This window comes from Aythya marila, assembly GCF_965140915.1.
Source record: "Aythya marila genome assembly, chromosome: 4".
In the NCBI taxonomy this organism is placed as follows: domain Eukaryota; kingdom Metazoa; phylum Chordata; class Aves; order Anseriformes; family Anatidae; genus Aythya; species Aythya marila.
In genome coordinates this window covers 3,422,037-3,441,000 of record NC_139045.1, presented here as the reverse complement: position 1 = coordinate 3,441,000, position 18,964 = coordinate 3,422,037, and the positions used below count along the sequence as shown (strand labels likewise).

The 18,964-nt window shown below is 38.1% G+C and overlaps 1 protein-coding gene across 2 annotated transcripts; it reads left to right on the top strand.

Annotated features, from left to right (window-relative positions):
- On the top strand, positions 1–17,488 carry AP1AR (adaptor related protein complex 1 associated regulatory protein). 2 transcript variants are annotated; one of them, XM_082760200.1, is made up of 10 exons: positions 1–311; positions 4,540–4,588; positions 6,225–6,251; positions 7,119–7,144; positions 7,973–8,069; positions 8,824–8,922; positions 12,090–12,151; positions 13,291–13,364; positions 14,180–14,308; positions 16,516–17,488. In XM_082760200.1, exons 1-10 carry the CDS (start codon positions 235–237, stop codon positions 16,779–16,781), a joined length of 906 nt encoding a protein of 301 aa, XP_082616326.1. In that variant the 5' UTR covers positions 1–234; the 3' UTR covers positions 16,782–17,488. The 2 variants fall into 2 exon arrangements, with proteins under 2 accessions (XP_082616326.1, XP_082616327.1); XM_082760201.1 differs by lacking the exon at positions 8,824–8,922.
- The last annotated feature ends 1,476 nt before the right edge of the window (positions 17,489–18,964 follow it).

The window sequence follows — 18,964 nt, the reverse complement described above, 5'->3', positions numbered from 1 at the left end:
TTCCGCCCGCCTCCTCCTCCTCCTCTTCTTCCTCCCCTTCCTCCTCCTCCTCTTCCTCCACCTCCTCCTCCTCCTCCTCCTCCTCGCCGCCCCCAGCCCGCCCCTTTGTTCCTTCCCCGCCGCCCTGCCGGCGCGGCCGCTGGGGCTGTTTGAATCGGCGCCGGCGGCCCGCAGGGAGGAGGAGGAGGAGGAAGAGGAGGAGGAGGAGGAAGAGGAGGAAGATCCCAGGATGCGATGGGGAACTGCTGGGCGCGGTGGTGCTGCGGGCCGCTCCTGCGGAGGGAAGCGAGCCGGCTCCAGCGAGGCGGAGGGTAAGCGGGCAGCGCCGCTCCCCCTCTGCCCTCCCCGGGGCGGGGAGGCGCCGGCTCCGCCCTGCTCCTCCTCCTCTTCCTCCTCTTCCTCCTCCTCCTCCTCCTCCTCCTCTTCTCCCCGCAGCCGGGCTCTGGCCCGGGGCACAGCCGGGGGGGGCTGGGAGAGGTGAGGGGCGAGCGGGAGCCCGGCGCCCATTTTGTTGCAGGGACCCCGGGGGTCGCCCCGGAGGGGAAGGGGGCAAAGCCCGGGCTGCTCCCGGCAGGGGGGGTGTAGGGGGGGTCTGTTTGGGTATAACCGGGGGGTGTTTGGGGTGCCTGTGTGGTGTCGCTTAGCCAGCCGTGCCTTGCCCTGTAAGAGGGAAAGACAGAGCTTGATAGGCTCTGGCTCTGCACGTGGTGTTTTGGTGATCCTATGGCTTGGGCTCACAGTCTGTTTCTAGCATCCGGGGGCAGTGATTGCGAAGCGTGCGTACCCTTGGGATTGACGGGTTTGGTTGTGAGGTTTGGTGGGTTTGTGCTTGGTTTCTGGTTGGTTTTCCTGCCCTGCTACCTTCAGCTGACTGCCCGGCATGGGGTAGGAGGCAGAGTCCACACAGGCAGAGGATTGGCTTTGCTTAACAGCAGCTGCTAGATATGCTGCTATCTTGTATCTTACACTCTGCTCTAAAGTGACTATTGCCTATGGTTTTTTTCCTTATTACTTTTTTTCTGTATGTTTACAATACTGCATTACTTTGGGTTGGAAATTGAAAAATACATGTATATTTTCTTGTTGGCTTGCTGCTCTTGTATGTTCATCATTTCTTGCAGCAGCATCTCTGGTGTTTGGCTTGGGTGCATGTCGGATTCATGAAGTACCGCTGGTTAGCTTCCTGCCACGCTCAGCTTCCTTGTATTCTCCAGCAAACTTCAGCAAACTCTCACTGAGATTGGTGAGAAAGTTGGCAGACTTTGTGTGTTTTGGTGCCTTTCACGTGGCTACCAGGTTAATGCCTGCGTGGCTTTCTCAGTGGCACGTATGAATGCGGATGCACAGAATTGAGAGAAATGACATTGTCTTAGGCTGTGGGGGATTCATGAAGGATTCATAAGAGCATTCCCTCAAGGGAAAAGGTTGTTTGCCATGATGGCTTAGCTTTTCGGGTCTGCATATATTCCTTCTGGTAGTCCAACATCAGACTCTCCTTAGCAGTGAAATAAACTATTGTCTGCTGCTGTAATGTTAAATTACTACCTATGTTCCTTTAGGTGTTGCCTGTAGTGAAGGGTTTTAAGAAGCGTCAGCAAAACGAAATGGTAGTTGAGGAAACAGACTTTTCTGATGGGGGGTCTCCTGTTTGGATTTTCTTTTAAACTTTGAAATTGGAATATCATATATTTGTAAGCAGCTTATGAGAAAAAGATCATCAGTGCTACATCTTGCAGTCGGGCAGAGTATGTCCCAATAGACCTTTGTTTTCTGCCTGGGCTGGTAGTTTATGGAGTGGTGTTGGAGTGTTGAGCAATTCAGGTGTTCTGAAGGGCATGGAGGGAGAGACGGGGAATTGCATTAAAAACAAAACTGTGAAATGTTTATTATAGCAAGTTTCCTAAGTTTAAAAGCTAGATTGCTACCAAACTCTGCAGATCCGGCTGCGTCTTGAACAGCATAATATAGCTTATCAAGTTAATTGTGATTATCTTAGTCACTCAGATTTATTTTTTTTTCTCTGAAACTGGAAATTCATTGTTCTTTGGTGCTCAAAGATCTAACTAGAAGAAGTAAATTTTGAGTTAAATAATTAACAATAAAGTTTTAATAAGTGTTTCCAAGACCTGCAAGATACTAAATTGTGTTCAAATACTTGGGGATTTGTATATGAGTTGTTGCAGTAATTTTAGAGTTCGTGTTGAGCACATGTAGAGAGAAATAAAACATGAGAGTCATCTTTGGTATAGTTTAAGATCACCTTTCTGTAAAAACAAACTTTCTGTTGGTAGCTCTTTATTATTTTTAGGGACTGTCCTTATGCTTCTCTGAAATAGTTTTGCTTAAAATACTACAAGCTGCAGCCATAATTAGAAAGTAGGTCATTGCCACTTTGTCCCGATGTTTGACTGTAAGGATTCTTAGAAATCGACAGCTAAAATAAGTAAATAAAAGAATAAATAATGTAGACACCATGTATATTTGTTTGCTTAGATGGGGGGGGGATAGTTATCACAAAACAAAATGTAGCAAAATCAAAACAACCCCTTTCACCACTAGTGTGGAAAAAAAAAAAATTACCTCATGTCATGATTTTAATACATTAAATGCTATTTTTTTGTGATTTTTTTTTTTCATGCATAAATGGAGAATAAGGTACATATATATTAACGGAGTGGTTTGGAGTCAGTGTCTTTAGTTGCTTTAGAACTTGAAGGTTGACCTGATGGTCTCTGTAGGTCCCATGGCCTACCAGCCAAACTGCTTTCCCTAGTGCCTTTTAAAACCTGTGTGTTTCTAAAGTCTGTTCTATAAAATAAAGAGAAAGTAGAGCTTAAATGAGACTAACAAAAGCTGCAAGCATTTCAATATTTTATTCCAGTTGAAGTTGGAGTGTGTAGGGATAAAGCTGATGTCTCCACTTCTGTCCTTGGTCACTCTGGGATTTCAGGGCTCCAGCTCTTGTGCAGAATCAGGTCTGTTACTGAGTCCCTGTTCAGCAGGTAGCAGGAACCCCAGATCTTCCCTGAAGTGTCACCACTGTTGGTATATTTGTAGCTATGTTTAGTAAGCTCACACTGCATTGTCTTAGTTTTCCATCAGTTTACTGTGCAATTCTTGCAACTAATCTGACTGCAGCTCATCTGTCTGAAATAAGCGAAATGATGAAATAATGTTTTCATCAGCCCTGATGCTGTAAACCAGGGGTGTAGTTTTGTTGGAAGACACATGGTCCTAAAACAATTTTGTGTAACAATCTTACTAAACCAGATTCCTAATGGTACTGGCTCCTGCATGCCAAAATGTTACAGAAATAAGAGTGAAATTACTTCAAGTGTTCATGCCAGGTGTCCCAGTTACAATGAAGATGTAGTGCATGAAATAAAGTGTCCATTCGCTGCCAGTTTCATAGCAGTGAATCAACTGGAAGTGATTCTTTAGGGCCAATTCTGCATGGCAAGGTACAGGCCGATATACAAGGAAGGGTTGACCAGAAGTCCATGCTGAAGCAGGTTGCAGTTTGCTAGAAGAGGCATGTTCTGACTGACCTCCAAAGGAAAATGGGATGGGGATGAAATATGATGTGATTAAAGTAGTTCAGGCTTTGGCCAGCGTGTTGCTTTCAGTAAAGTGGCAGTAGGTGTTGATTGCAAGTGCAGAACAATCTGTGCTACAAGTATAGAAATGCCAGAGGCCCTAGATTTATTCCTTGTATCGGTGAGAAATTGCACTAGGAAACTCTGGTTTTACAAAAGTTAGATGAAATGGATGTTTTACTGAAGCACCACTTTGAATTTACTTTTGGATAACAGCCAAACCTCTTTCACTGGGTAAAATAGATTGGGGTAACTCAATACTGCATTGGCATTTGTTTATTTTTACAAAGGATAACACTGAGGTAGATTAAGGATTAAGAAGGAGACTGATTCCCTGTATAAAATTCCAGACTTTGAATATCTGGTTTTCTAGCTGGGAAGCATTGTCTTCACCTCTCTGTAGACACGTTTCTCAGAGGCTGATGGTTGCCCTTAAGATGGTTGGTCATGCTTCTGTGGGTATGGGGGAAGTAGAAGGTCAACCTTCCAGCTGCATCAAGCTGTCAAAATAGGGTGCATTGTTCAACGTTGACATTGTCCAGGATGCTATGCTCATAAAGACTTTTAAGTACCACGATGGACAGAAGGGCTTCCAAAATTAGTCCGTAATAATTTTTTTTCAAGACAAGTATTATTAAAGGTATTGCAGAGATGCTCAGTGCCTGTCAATGTCAAGTCCATCATGCTGATAAGTGATTTCTCTCATTTGGGTCTGTTTTCTCCAGTTCTGTACAAGAAGTTTAAATGTTTTGCCCATGTGCTCTCATAGCAATGCAGAGCACAGGGAGACAAGTAAACATGTTTAGTAAGTGAAGGTTCTATATTCCTTTTACATTTAAATGTTGCACAAGCTATTTAAAATCAAGTATCAAATTTGTTTTTCTTCTGCCCTGAATTGGAACAATGACTATTTTGTAGAGTAACTCTAGTCTTGTTTTTACAGATCAAAATATTTCAGAACATGTGCAACAGGAGAACACTTCACTATAGAGGTGAGTGCTTACACTTCCATCCCCTTTTTTTTTTTATGGGGGGAGGGAATTGGGTGTTTTGTTTGTTTTAGGGGGAAAAAAAAATGAATTCTAGCAATGCCTTTAATATTTACTTGCAGTTTAGGTACACTGAAATATTCTAGGGTAATCTCGATTGAATTGATGCAGTACTAGGTGGCAAGTTTGTAGTTCTTGTGGTACCTCAGAACCTTAATACATCATCTCACTTTAATTTATCATTTGTAAAGAAAAGCCATCTGTTGTGATCTGACATAAAGAATCTGTACCCACCTGATACTCACCGCTAGAGCATTCCAAAGTCTGTCAATCGTGTCTTTCATCCCTGCTGTGCTAGGAGTAATTTTCCTTTTCTGCTGGCAAGTGCAGGATATTTAATTCTTGACTGTGGGATCGTGATTCTGATTCTACGAAAAGCTAGAATCTGCTGAGGTTACTGTATAATTAGATGCACTCTAGTCCCTCTTGTTCACTACATACCTCTTGGCTACTGAATATCACCCCTTTTTGGCAAGGGTAATGTAAGGTTAAGTTGTATAATGTGAGATTCTCAGAATAACCTGATTTACTTTCATTGGTGTTTCTTACAGTCTGAAAGTCCTAGACCTTTCAGATGTCCCCATTACTGAGAATAACAGTAATTAATTGCTGCTTTGGTTTTCAAGAAAAGGGACAAATATAGAGTGGGGGAAATCTGCTTTTAGCACGCAGTTTCCAGTTGTGAGAGTGTTCCTGCAGCAGTGATATGATAGGGAAAAGAAGGTTCTGTCTTCCCCTCAAGTTCTTCCTCATACTCTGCTTACAGCAATTAGTCAATACAGAGGACAGTAGAGGTCAGTCTTGCTGTAGGTGCTGTCCATGTTTTATATATTGGCTGTGTTTATGATTACTATCATAAAAACAGTACGGAGAATTTTCACTTGCTTTGTTTTGTGTTACGTGATAGTTCAACTTCTGCTGTATGAGTTCATGCAGCTTGAATGCTGCAAGGTGTTCTAGACCTGTTTGTTTTTTTTGTCTTCCTACCAAAAGCATTACATCATTTTATTGACCTTTAGTATCTTATGTGCAAAGCTGGGGTATGGGGCGTGTGTTACTTTCTGTGTAAAAAGTAACCTTATGTTTTCTGTAAATTAAAAACTTCTTCAAATACTTTCTGATCATCATCATGGTTGCCATGAAGGGGGGAAGTTACTTGCATCATACCTCTCACATTGTGTGCTTTTTAAATTGAATGTGTGCTGTGGTATATTTAATGCTCATACCATTCCTTTCACTGCTTGTATTATAATGCTTCAGATGCATGGAATTATTAGCAATCGTATAAGCCAAACAAATTTCATTCTGATTAGGGCCCTCACATAAACTGTAGTGAAAGTTTGACTCTTCTTTTTAGGAGAATGTGAAGTTTTAAGAAAAGAAACCTACATAAGAAGATAAGACCTACTCTAAATGCAGTAGTAGTTCCTCAGAAAGGAGGAGGTTTCAAATAGCATTACAGTCCCTGTATTACACTTGGAGTAGTATTTTTACAATCACATTAAGGATGATATTTACCTCAGGTGTTTAATGACTAATTATATTGGATTGTAAAGATTGTTTGCTTTCTTTTCTGCAGTTTGAGAACCTCGTGGAAAGTGATGAGGTAGGTACTTGCATCGTAATGTGAAACCGGCTAGTACAGTGCACTCACACAACGTGCGGTTGCAAGATCCGTATCTTCCTCCTACTTCACGCTGTGTACACTTGTTTAGATTTAAGTTGCTGGAGTTTTTTACTTTGGGTTTTGCTTGCACTAGGAATGAATATTCAATGCTTTGGGAGAGATGAAAAGCTGAGAGAAATCTGTCTGGGAGGAGAATAGGAGGTAATGCTTTTTGGAAGAGACCACTAAAGGTATTAGAAAGACAGAAAGATAAGCAAAAAAAACCTTGAAGGAGAATTTTCTTCTGGTATAGCTCTTGTAAATGACTCAGCAATTGCTCTCTGAATATGTAAATGGGCATGAGTTGCTTTGCTAAGGAATGTTTTAGCAGTACTGTCTTGACAGTTACGGGTAAACTGGCTGAAGATTGCTTCAGAATAATACCAGTTGGCCTTAAAACTTCACTATGAATTGAATATAGATCCCTAATAGTAAGGGAAAATGTATTTTCAATACCCTGATCTGTATTTAAGAACACACGGGCTAGTTGCGTGGTTCCTGAAATACACAACTGGAATATTTATTTTCAGTTGGAAGTACTTATTTGTTTTACTTAGTCATCCACTTTGGTTGATTACGTGATAAAGATCTTTTGAAATTCCAAATTAAAACTGTGTAAGGGAGGATTTTTTTCTCCCCAGTTATAAAATACATTTTATTTTTTTATATATATATATATATATATATATATATATATAATGGGATAAACTCATTTCATACTGTGCACTTTTCCTCTCTTACAATTGATTGACTAATGAGATTCTCTAAAAATCAGTGTTTTTGTTTTCTCTTTTTTAAAATATACAGGGGGAAAGTCCAGGAAGCAGTCACAGGTAAGACATCAAGATTCAGGGTCTCTCCCTCTGCTCTCCTATTAAATTATTAAATTTGTTGAGACTTCCTGTCAAAATCCATTCTTGAGTGCATTGTAAAGAGTCTTTATTCTTGTTCTCGGGAGCTGCCTTTAAAATTACACAGGAGCTGCCTTTAAAATTACACAGGCATTTGGGCTGCAACTTCAGTGATTTTTTTATTTTTTTGTGATCATGGTAATATTTATGTAAGCAGTAGAAACTTAGAGGCCTGCTGTATAGGAAATGTATGAAAGCACTGAATTATATACTTTGTTTGCCTAATTCTAGATGTTCTGTATTACTTAAGTTTGACGATTCTCAAAATGTTGTTCCCTGTCAGCAGTCCCAGAAAAATAATATAGCAGACATTATAGTTTTACTATAATACTCTTCTATTGTTGTTTGTTACATACATAAAATTAGGCAACAAATGAAAGGGGAACAAATTGCAATTAGGGCACCTGAACAAATAAGGAAAAAGTGAGATTTACACAGCCATGACAGTTTAACCATTTTATTCTGTTAGTTCTGTTAGCAAATGATGTTTTGAGGGTATTTTTTTTTTATATAAAATGAAAAAAAAAAAAAAAGCCTTATAAGGGAAAGGCAGGACAGCATTATCTCAAATAAACTGGAACTTTGGAACTGGGCTCCGGAGTAGCAGGCCAAATGCACAGCTTGTTGAATTTGCTTTAAAGGGCAAGTCAAGAAAGAAAGACTGTGGATACATTTAAATTACTTTTGCAACTTAGGGTTGTCATGAGTAAATAATGCTTAGTCTTTTTGTTTTTCTCTCATGCTTCTTAGACCGTTGACTGATGAAGAAATCGCTGACTTGAAAGAGAGGCATTATGACTCCATTGCTGAAAAGCAAAAAGCTGTTGATATGAAACTTCAGTCAGAGGTAAGCAGTTGTGGTAGCTAGTACGGTGTGGGTAGTTTTTCTTTTTTATGTAGTTAAGATCAACCATGAACACAAGATTTCATTCACATGAATAATGTAGGTTTTGTTCATCATTTGGCATTTTTAGTCAACAAGATACCCAGAGAGATTGCTCTGCAACCAAGTTTGCATCATAATTTTGCTTCTTTTTAATAACTTCACAGCTGAAGAATGAAACGAATAGTCTGGCTCTCTTATTGAGATCTGTTAAATTTTTACCATCTTTTCTTTGTACGAAAGGCAAAATGCGAAGTATACTTCATTCGGCTTTTCGTGAGCTCAGATTTTTTTCAGAGCTTAAGGAAAAGACAATTTCTTAGTTTTGAATCAGAGTGTTGCAGTAATTAATGGAACATGATGGGGAATGCAACAGAAAATGAGGATATTTTTAATAAAGTAGAAATGAAATACACAGCTGAAGTTTGAAGTCTTTCACTGGGTAGTCCATAATGAGAGGCAATCATGCATTTACAGCAATTCACTAGTAATGATTATTCAATAGGATGATAATGTTTTATCTAAATTTCTTGGGTTGTTTGGTGGGGGGAAGCTGTTAGATCCGGTTAATAAAGAAAAATGTTTTAACTAGAATCAATTTTATTTTATTTTTCTTTTGTAGTAGTTCTTCTTTTGATTTATTGAACTTACAATTTTGTTCATAGGAAGATAGATAGGTTCTGCTTTTGTTAACCATTACTATTTTGTTTATATACAGTTAGCCTTACAAGAGGAGAAGTTAAGAATAGAAGAAGAGGCTTTATATGCTGCACAACGTGAAGCAGCCAGGGCAGCAAAGCAGAAAAAGCTCTTGGAGGTGAGGGGAAAAAGACCCCAATATATATCAGAGCTTCTCTTCTGTTTTTATGTATGCAGACTTTCCTAATATCCTTTACATCTCAGGAAATGTAATGAGGAAATTGCTGTGGCTTGTAAGTTCCATTAAAGAAAGAAATACGTTACTTGAAAGTACATCTGATTGGGATAGCTGAAAATCATTACAATTGTTTGAAACAGATTATAACAACTAATATAAATTTTTGAATGAAATCTGTGATTTTTAATCTAGAATTAGCTCAACAGATTCCTTAACATTATATAGAAATTACTGATCTTTAATGTAAAGAGATCTGTGGTGATTTCCTAACTAAAAATCCTAAAATTAAGCACACATTATGACATCATTTAGGTTTATAAAATGAATACACACATTTATTTGCACATAATTGTTCCCTGTCTCTGTGGTTTGTGCTAACATGAAGATAAGCATTTGAATCATCTGAATTTACTGCTTTCAGCAGGAGGTTGGACTTAGATGACCTCCTGAGGTCCCTTCCACCCTTAAATTGTTCTATCATTTTGTGATTGTACGTGTAGTAGCCAAAGTCCAGCCATAAGTATTCTTTTGAGTATTTAACTGTGCCTACCTTTAGATGTCTGATATCTATGCTTTTGGAGCTTAGTCAAGCAAAACAAAAGCCATATTTTGACGTTCTGTTCTCTGAAAACAGTTATTGTTTAGTTTCCTTACAGCACTTATTACAGAGTGTTTTCATGATGCAGTTCAAAGAATTACATAAGAGTGCGTTTAATATTTCAGCATCTTAAGAAGCTATTAAATGTGTTCTCACACAGATTTCAGGTTGCCAGAAATGTGTATTTTAAAAAGAACATTTTCAAAGCTTCACTGTCTGTTCATGTTGTAACATGTGTGGTTGAAAATGTAGCATGTTCGAGGTAACTGTCTGCTAGACGTGGTTTTTGTTCAATTAAGAGTAAATTTCTAAACTTTCAGAATTAGACGTTTGGGGAAAAAAATGAATTCTACAGTAGATATAGGCAAGATCTTTCACTCGAGTGTTTTGTCTCTATTCAGAAGTGAATGAATTGAAAGCTGCTATTTGCAGACTGGTACCGATGACTCAGTTTTCATCTAATATTGATGTTACTAAGTATAGCTCAGGTCTCACTTTAGATTTCTCTTTCCATCCTCTTGCCATTTGGGGTGGGGAGGTTAATTCTGACTGTTTCCCATGTTTCTATCTTTTTCTAACACTTTTGGTGTATATAAAGTCAGGAAAAGTAGCTTGATTTATGCTTGAGGCTTTAATTTCTCTGCAGAAGTTCTGTGTGAGAAATGTTATTTTCCTTCTCTTGGTATTTTTTAATATGCACCTCTTTTAGGCAGAACCTACAACAGAAAGTGTTTATGGAGACTTTAATTTTCATCTCTTGTAAAAATAATACCGCTTACCCCCTTCACAAATAATCCACTGCAAAACCCCATAAGGATTATAAGGAAGCTTTTACATAGATGTGTATATATAAACACTTAACCCCTTTCTAGATCAGCTAGAATCCATTTTTGAATACGTAACTGGTGTCTTCTCTGTTTATGGGCAAAAGTCTATTAAATGAAAAAATGGGTTTTTCATCGGAAATGTGGCATCCCTTTAAAAACTATTTTGGCTTGCTGATGTTGCCATACTAATTGTCAAGTAATGTAACAGCAGCAATTTTTAATATATATGTATCCTGGAAATTACAGCGCTAGATATTTGCATGTGATCCAGCAAAATGGGTAGATAATTTGTGGGAAGCTATGTGGGTGTATGAATTTTAAAAGGCATATATCGGTAATTGATTTATTTCCAGACTTGCTAATTATGTTGGTGCCAAATTCCTGGCTCTTTCTCCCGGCTTGTCTAAGTATTCCTGCCTGTAACCACCAATGCTACGTGATATTTCTGATCCTTCTATGCTTTCCTTACTGGTTTCAGTCTGCTTATTCTGACACTTTTTCGTAATACCTGCGAGGGAAAGTGCCGATAAACAAAGCCATCGTCATCCTGGAATTTAGAATAGTAGCTGATCAAATATCTCAAAAAAGACTGTTTCCCCAGCTAAGAGCAACTGTTGGTTGAAGTTTAAAGCTGACACTAAAAAACCTGGTTTACTTACACCCCGTTTTTCTTTTGCAGGGACAGATCCATTAAGGCTGAGAACAGATTTTTCATAAAACATGGTAGCTAGTTATGCCAGGTGTGTCTATAAAGCTAGCTTGTTGATTTTTATCCTAGCCTTTGCAGTAGTCAGGGTGAGTACACACTGACTACAGTACCGCTTCATAACTGATTTACCTTTCCTCATAGCTGATGTACCCAGTTCCTACACTTTTATTTTTTTCAAGGCAGGGAAAAGAAACTTAAGACAACCTTAAGTTGTTAAAACCCCAACTTGAGAAGCAGCAGAACCCTACTTCCATGATATATGTTCTTCCTCTTATGACTACAAAATGAATGCGTTTTTTGGCTTGCATCTTGCATTTTTCCAACTGTTTCTCCCTAGTGATACCATGAAAGCACTAAGAGTGTAGAAGAATTAATACTTCTGGTCCAGCAAGGCAATAAAGTTTTAACTAACATATTTGAAGCTAGTACAGACACCCAGAGGAGATGCCAGTATTGCTTCATGTAGAGATAAAAGGACCTCAAGGAAAATCTTTTTAAAATGGTAGGCTGTCATTCTTCCACACAGAGCAAAACAAATCAAACGTAACCCAGGTGTTAGTTGGGTGTTGAAAATACATGTGGCTTGAGAAGAGAAAAAGGTACAGAAGAGAACAGATTTAATTGTGAATGAAGCAGTATTCACGTATTTCTAGACAAATTGATGCTTATTGATCATTTGTGCACAACTCATTAATTTTATGAGTATGAATTTTATGAGTTTTATTCACAAAACTACCGTCTTTTAAATGCAGAGATCTTAAAGATTAGAAGCAATACTACTTGCATTAACGCTCTCTTCAGTATCTTAAAATATGATCTTTATTTAAATAAAAGTTAGTCTTTAGTTATACTTGGACTTCTCCAAAGACCGGGACAATGCTCTTTCTAATGCTGCAGTTAAGAGAATGGCAATTGGGTGTATTCATCTGAGTGACTGCATTCAGCATTTTCAACAATTTACTTTTTTCAATAGCAACGTAGACAGCAAAGGATAACACAGAGAGCACATGCTGTTAATAATGGAGACTATCAAAGGTAAGATATAGAATGTTAATAATAACTGTGACCTGTGACTGTTTTTACTGCTGTTTCTCACCTCCCACTCACAAGAAAGAGTTTTTCAAAACTTATGTACACAGCATTTCTAAGTCAGAATTGTTTTGATTTGTTGCAGTTTTGTTCACACCAAGTAATTACTGAATGCAAGTTGGTTGCCATTAATCTGCAAATATTTAGGTTTGATTGCATTCACCCTGGGTTTTGTTGTAGTTATTCAGCTGATTCGTACAAAATCAAACCTGTTCCCAGCTACTAACACACATCTATTTATACATCATATCTCTCAGAATCACAGGGATATGTGTGTATATATACATGTGTATATATGTGTGTTTACGCAAAATCTAGTATTTATATTAAAAATATATTTAAATGTAAAATCTCAGTTAATTTCAAATATTTTTATTGTTCAGAACCCTGTTTGAAATGCTCAGTATAAGTATACACTAACCAAATCAGGAATGGAATAATTTATGTATTCTGCCTGTTTCTTCATGAATATTTTAGTTCTCTTTACAAAGTACAAAAATGTTTACTGTGAAACGGTGTTTGAGTTTAGAAAAAGCTCTAGTCAGTCTGTTTTTAATGGAAGAGAAGGGGAAATAGAAGGGATTTTTAGTTAGAGGAGTGAAGTACAGTAAGGAAAGGGACTGTCAAAATGGTTTATGAATGCGTAGGAACTAGCTGGGTTTTAGAAATGAATACAGAGTTGTTGATTTTTTTTAAATATAGGAAAGTTAATGAGGCATTATTCCTAATGACAGAGTGAGAAGTGTTGTTTTATGGCAGATATCAAGACAATTCATTTTTAGCTGAAATTACTAATGAAAATTGAGCAGAAGTTCAAACTCGGGTGCACGTGATCGGTAAAAATGGAAAGCCATCCTGTGGATTTTTATTTTTTTTTTTTAAAAAGTGTATGCACTTTATTGTTTTTTTTTTAAAAAGTGTATGCACTTTGTAGCATAGAAAGGGACTGGGATATGAGAAGTTTCTTTAAAAGTGTGCAAACAGGATGTGTGGATTAATATCTCTTTTTATGGTGTTTTTAGCAATTTATAAATCTTATAAATTTTTAAATTTTTATAAAAACAAAACCTGCACTGTTCTTACAGCTCTGTGGCAGAAGAAGATTTTGATTCTTTCTTAAGAAATTCAAAATTCCAGTATGAAGCTTTTCGAAGTAGCAGTAAGTATTCCCTTGCCTGTGTATGTCTTTAAATATTAAGTGACTAGGAGGAACACCATCGTTCTCCCCCCCCCCAGATAAACATTATTATATGTATTTTATTTATGTATATTTTTTATATATATACACACATACATACACACACGTATTAAAAAAATCAGCAACTTATTTTCCTCTTTAATCCCATGTGTGTCAGTGGCTCAAAACATGCAGCAAATACAACTACAACCATTCCAGTTCTCAAAGGCAAGTTCTGCAAGCAAACAAGTTCCATGCATGGGTTTTGTTTTACTAAGGCTTTCCAATTCTGTGGAGGCAACATCCATGCAGTGAACTTTTCTTGTAAAACCCAAGTGTTTTTTAAAGATGCAAACGTATGTGTGTAGCTTTCTCTAACTGTTTCGTAGCAAAATAATTAGAATTAAACTAATGGTTAACTTTTTTCTAATTAAGTGTGACAGAAGGTTTAGCTGCCTAGATTTGAAAGTTTCACTAGCAGCTAATAGGAAAATAATTTTATTAACCATTATATTTGTAAGTTTGGTGGTCTGTAAGTCTTCACGCAAGTCAGGCATACTGCATACAGAATTCCTCTACAGTTCTAATTAGACAGTGTGACTAAATGTCCTCGTGTAATATCTTCATGGTGTTGACTATTAAAAAGCTACTGTGTACTCCTTGAAGTGATGAATGAAGTCCTTTTTCAAATGAGGTTTAAAGGAGATAAATGCAATGAAAACTTTCTTTGGAAGTTCAGTTTTCCATGTTAAATGTCAGATTCAAATATGTTTATGAACTTTTTTCCCTCCATATAGGACTTTCATCTGATGCTACCGTGCTGACGCCAAACACGGAGAGCAGTTGTGACTTAATGACCAAAACAAAATCGATGAGTGGAAATGATGACAGCACTTCATTAGATTTAGAGTGGGAAGATGAAGAAGGTATACGTTCTGTCATTCTCAATTTACAAGTCAGAAATGCTGACAGTTACCACTATGTTGATTGTAAATTTGTCATTTTACAAAGGGAAGGTGGTTTAAAATTTAAATGGTTTTTAGCTAGAAAGCTGCTTATTTTGACAAATGGGGTTATCTGTCTAATAATTCTTTTATTTGGATCCTTCAATGAATTTTTTTTCTCTTCCATTAAATTCAACTGACTTGTAGAGTAAGTCCACAACAAAACTAACTGTAAAGAAATGCTGCCCTCTTGTGAGCTAGTAGCAACAGGAACAGTTCGTTCTTTATTGTTTCAAAGTACAGAAATTGGTCACTCATCTTTGACTGCAGTATTTCAGAAAACATTATGGATGTTTCTTGGGGTGGTGTTTTAGTTGGTCGGGTTTTTTGTTTGCTTAAGAGAATTTACTTTTATTGTAACTCCTACTGGAAACTTTCTTAAGTCTGCATTCTAGGTGAGTATCCCAACTATCCTTGCAGCTGTTCGTTGTAGATCTTTCCTGTTCTTTTTAGTAAATCTGCAAAAGCCCCTGTCTTTGAAACAAAGTTAGCCAAATCTGGGGACATTGACTTTGAAAAGCTCACCAAAAATAAGCTAGGATTTCTCTTAACCACCACACAACTTTTTTTTTTTTTTTTTTGGCTTTAATATGCTGTGTTTTCCTGACAGTTTGTGTATGATTCAAATATTTGGCACTGTCAAGAGCACTAACATGTCAAAACAGGCTTCTGAACCAGAATGATTTAACGTTCACAAATTTTCCTAGGAATACCTGGCTTCTTTTTTCATCTAGTGTGGGCAAGAGCTATTAGCTCTTCTTGTCCAAATAAGAGGGTTCTTAACATGAAATGCCTGGATCCTGAACTGGGCACGATCATATGCTGCTAGTGGTAGTGTATAACCATTTTACACGTCTAATGGTAGTACTGTAATAGTGGATTGAAGATGTTTGAGCATAGTAGATAGTACTATTCATAGCAGTATTCATGTGCACATAATGGAGGGCAGCAGGCTTCATATACAGGAGAGGTAAACACTCCTACCAAGTAGTTTCACAGTGTTTTCTGGCTTCCTCACAACTCTGTAAAGCAGTGTCACTAGCTGTTGCATTTATTTGGGCCAAAGCTGGCTGCAAACTATTGACTTAATGAGAATAACAACAGCAAGGGAGAAAAAAGAATGTGATGCTTAGGAATGAAGGGAAAAAAAAAAGAAGTGATACTCAGGAATGAAATTAACTGAGTCTGGATCACAGAATCACAGAATTACAGAATTTCCTAGGTTGGAAGAGACCTCAAGGTCATCGAGTCCAACCTCCAACCTAACGCTAACAGCCCTCCACTAAACCATATCCCTAAGCTCTACATCTAAACGTCTTTTGAAGACTTCCAGGGATGGTGACTCCACCACTTCCCTGGGCAGCCTGTTCCAATGCCTCACAACCCTTTCAGTGAAGAAGTTCTTCCTAACATCTAACCTAAAACTCCCCTGGCTCAACTTAAGCCCATTCCCCCTCGTCCTGTCACCAGGCACGTGGGAGAACAGGCCAACCCCCACCTCGCTACAGCCTCCCTTGAGGTACCCATAGAGAGCGATAAGGTCGCCCCTGAGCCTCCTCTTCTCCAGGCTGAACAAGCCCAGCTCCCTCAGCCGCTCCTCGTAGGCCTTGTTCTCCAGGCCCCTCACCAGCTTCGTCGCCCTTCTCTGCACCCGCTCGAGCACCTCCATGTCCTTCTTGTAGCGAGGGGCCCAAAACTGAACACAGTACTCGAGGTGCGGCCTCACCAGAGCTGAGTACAGGGGGACGATCACCTCCCTAGCCCTGCTGGTCACGCTGTTCCTGATACAAGCCAGGATGCCGTTGGCCTTCTTGGCCACCTGAGCACACTGCTGGCTCATATTCAGCCGACTATCCACCATCACTCCCAGGTCCTTCTCTGCCTGGCAGCTCTCCAACCATTCCTCTCCCAGCCTGTAGCTCTGCTTGGGGTTATTGCGCCCCAGGTGCAGGACCCGGCACTTGGCCTTGTTAAACTTCATGCAGTTGACCTCAGCCCATCGGTGCAGCCTATCCAGATCCTCCTGCAGAGCTTTCCTCTAAATGATTCTTGTTTCCTCTGATGTTTTAACACAAACTTTAAGGTATGCTTCTCAATTATGACCTTCTCATAAACATCTTAAATTGCAGGCATGAACAGAATGATTCCAGTGAGAGAACGCTCAAAAACAGAAGAAGATATACTCCGGGCAGCACTAAAATTTAATAGCAAGAAGACAGGAAGTAATCCAGCTTCAGCCTCTGATGATTCGAATGGACTGGAGTGGGAGAATGATTTTGTTAGTGCTGAAATGGATGATAATGGCAATTCAGAATATGCTGGATTTGTAAATCCTGTATTAGATTTGTCTACATCAGATATGAGGATATCTGATTCCGATCAGCAGGACAGATAGTGAAACTGTGGCCCTCGTTTATGACCAAATGTTTAAAAGTGAAATAGAATGTACAAAAACGTGTTGCTCTTTTATAAAACTGTTCCCTTCTCTTTCTTATAAATGGATCAGCAAGGAATGGGAATGACTTGCTATCTGAATTAATTCAGAATTAAGTGCAATTTTATCATCTACCTTCTAAACTTTTGTGAAAACTGGGATGATTCCATTGTGTATATTTCAGGATATCTGGATTTAATATAAAATTATCTGCACTAATTTAAGCTTCAGAGCTTGACATATCTATATTTTAACTAGCCTTTTTTTCTGGATGATGTTTCTACTGATTTGTTTTTAAAATTCATCATTGGCCTAACATTTATCTGTGAAATAGTCTTATATAATTTATCTAATACTTGAATATAGAGATAATTTTTAAAATATCTTTTTTCCAATACGTGCTCTTTGACTTGTTCTTCAGCTATTTATAGGGTGTAATTAGCCAGCTGTAAAAACAAATTTCTCACATGGTGAATTGCAGTTTTCTGTCTTATTCTCTCTAGCCTTGTGTTGTCTTCTTTCCATTTCTTTTATTTTTTTATTATTATTTCATGCAAAGCACAATGAACCTCAACAAACATAGTATAAATCATTAGGTTAGGTAAGCTATTGTCTTGTATAATATGCCAGGCATAGTGTGTGCCTAGATAGAGGAAAAAAAATCAAAATCTTGTGTTTTAAATCAGAAATTTTAACCATCATCTAGTGGAGAACTGTGAGGACCAAAGCTTTGATTTCCCACCCACCCCTCTCCCCAGCAGATTAGCATGTTACTACATGTTTTTTAAAATTCTTTACGTTGTGGACGAGTTGTAATTCAGCTTGATAAGAACAGCTGTTGAAAAGCAATGCTTTCAGAGCAAACTGGGAGTCTGAACTTCTATACAGCATTAAGAAAAATATACATCTTCCTTCAAGTTACAAAATAGTCTATTTAAGTGCTCTAGCTCTCCTGTGCCTCAAAACTGGATGGTTAGTACTGATAATGTGAGGCTGAAATTTAAGCAGGTGTTCAGGTACTGCAGATCTGGTGTAATGTATTGTGTGGTCTCCCCACTTGTTTTTATGTAAGTTACACTTTTTTAGAAAAAAGCTCACTGAAGGGAGTGTGCAAAACAGTTGTAAATCTCAAGTTTTCCCCAAGGTTTCAGTATAGCCATACTCTACTAGCGTTATTTTGTCTAGCTATCTTGTTTTTTCCCTGAAAAAAGGGGGATGAGGGTGTTATTTCACTGTTGTGGAATAAAAGCAGAATACTGTGTTCAGTAGTAACAGCTGCATCGTTAGAAGAGCTGAATTTGTTGGTAGGAGTTGTGTAATGGTTTTAGATTATCTGAGATCATATGTAATGTTAGAGTTGCTACAGTGTGGTCCTCTTCTTGATAACAAAATACTACACACTTGGATTAAATATGTATAGATCAACACTAAAGAACAGATAAATCTTTTGTTGATAATATTCCAGTTCTTAATTTAAACTGTAGCTATGTCATTGAAAATATTTTAACGTAATTATCTACATTTGCAATGCCTGTAATATGCTTTAAAAATTTGTACACATCAAATGTATATTTTTGGTTTGGCATATGCTACTACCGTGTAACTTCTGATGTTTACTCATATAATATATTCCTACTGAAATGAAGGCAACTCTCTTGATGTGTAAATAACACATTTCTTTTTTTTAATCCTGCTGAAACTACAATTATCCTGCAGTGATCACTAACTTTCCTGATCAGTGAACATGAGATTGACCTGTCCTGACCATGCTTCAAGGAAGTACACTATAGCTGACACTCTTGCTTGTAGAATGAGCAAGCGTTTGGGGCGGGGGGGGGCTGAGGCTGTAATTCCAACCGAAGATCTGTTCTGTGCATGTTCTGTAGCCATGGTTAATAGCAATCTGCTTTTCAGTGAATCCCACTGAGTGATTTAAAATATGGTCAATATTTGTGGAAATTTAAGAGATTAAAAATGATGTAAACAGCTTACATGAAACAACACAACAGTACTGTAAAATATATATCTCTGTACAAACTTAAAACTAATTAAAATTTTCAGTCAGTCTTATATTTTGCAGTGTTTCCTCTGCTGTTTTTGTGCCCGCTGTGTCATACACAGTAAGAGCAGTATATGAATATGAA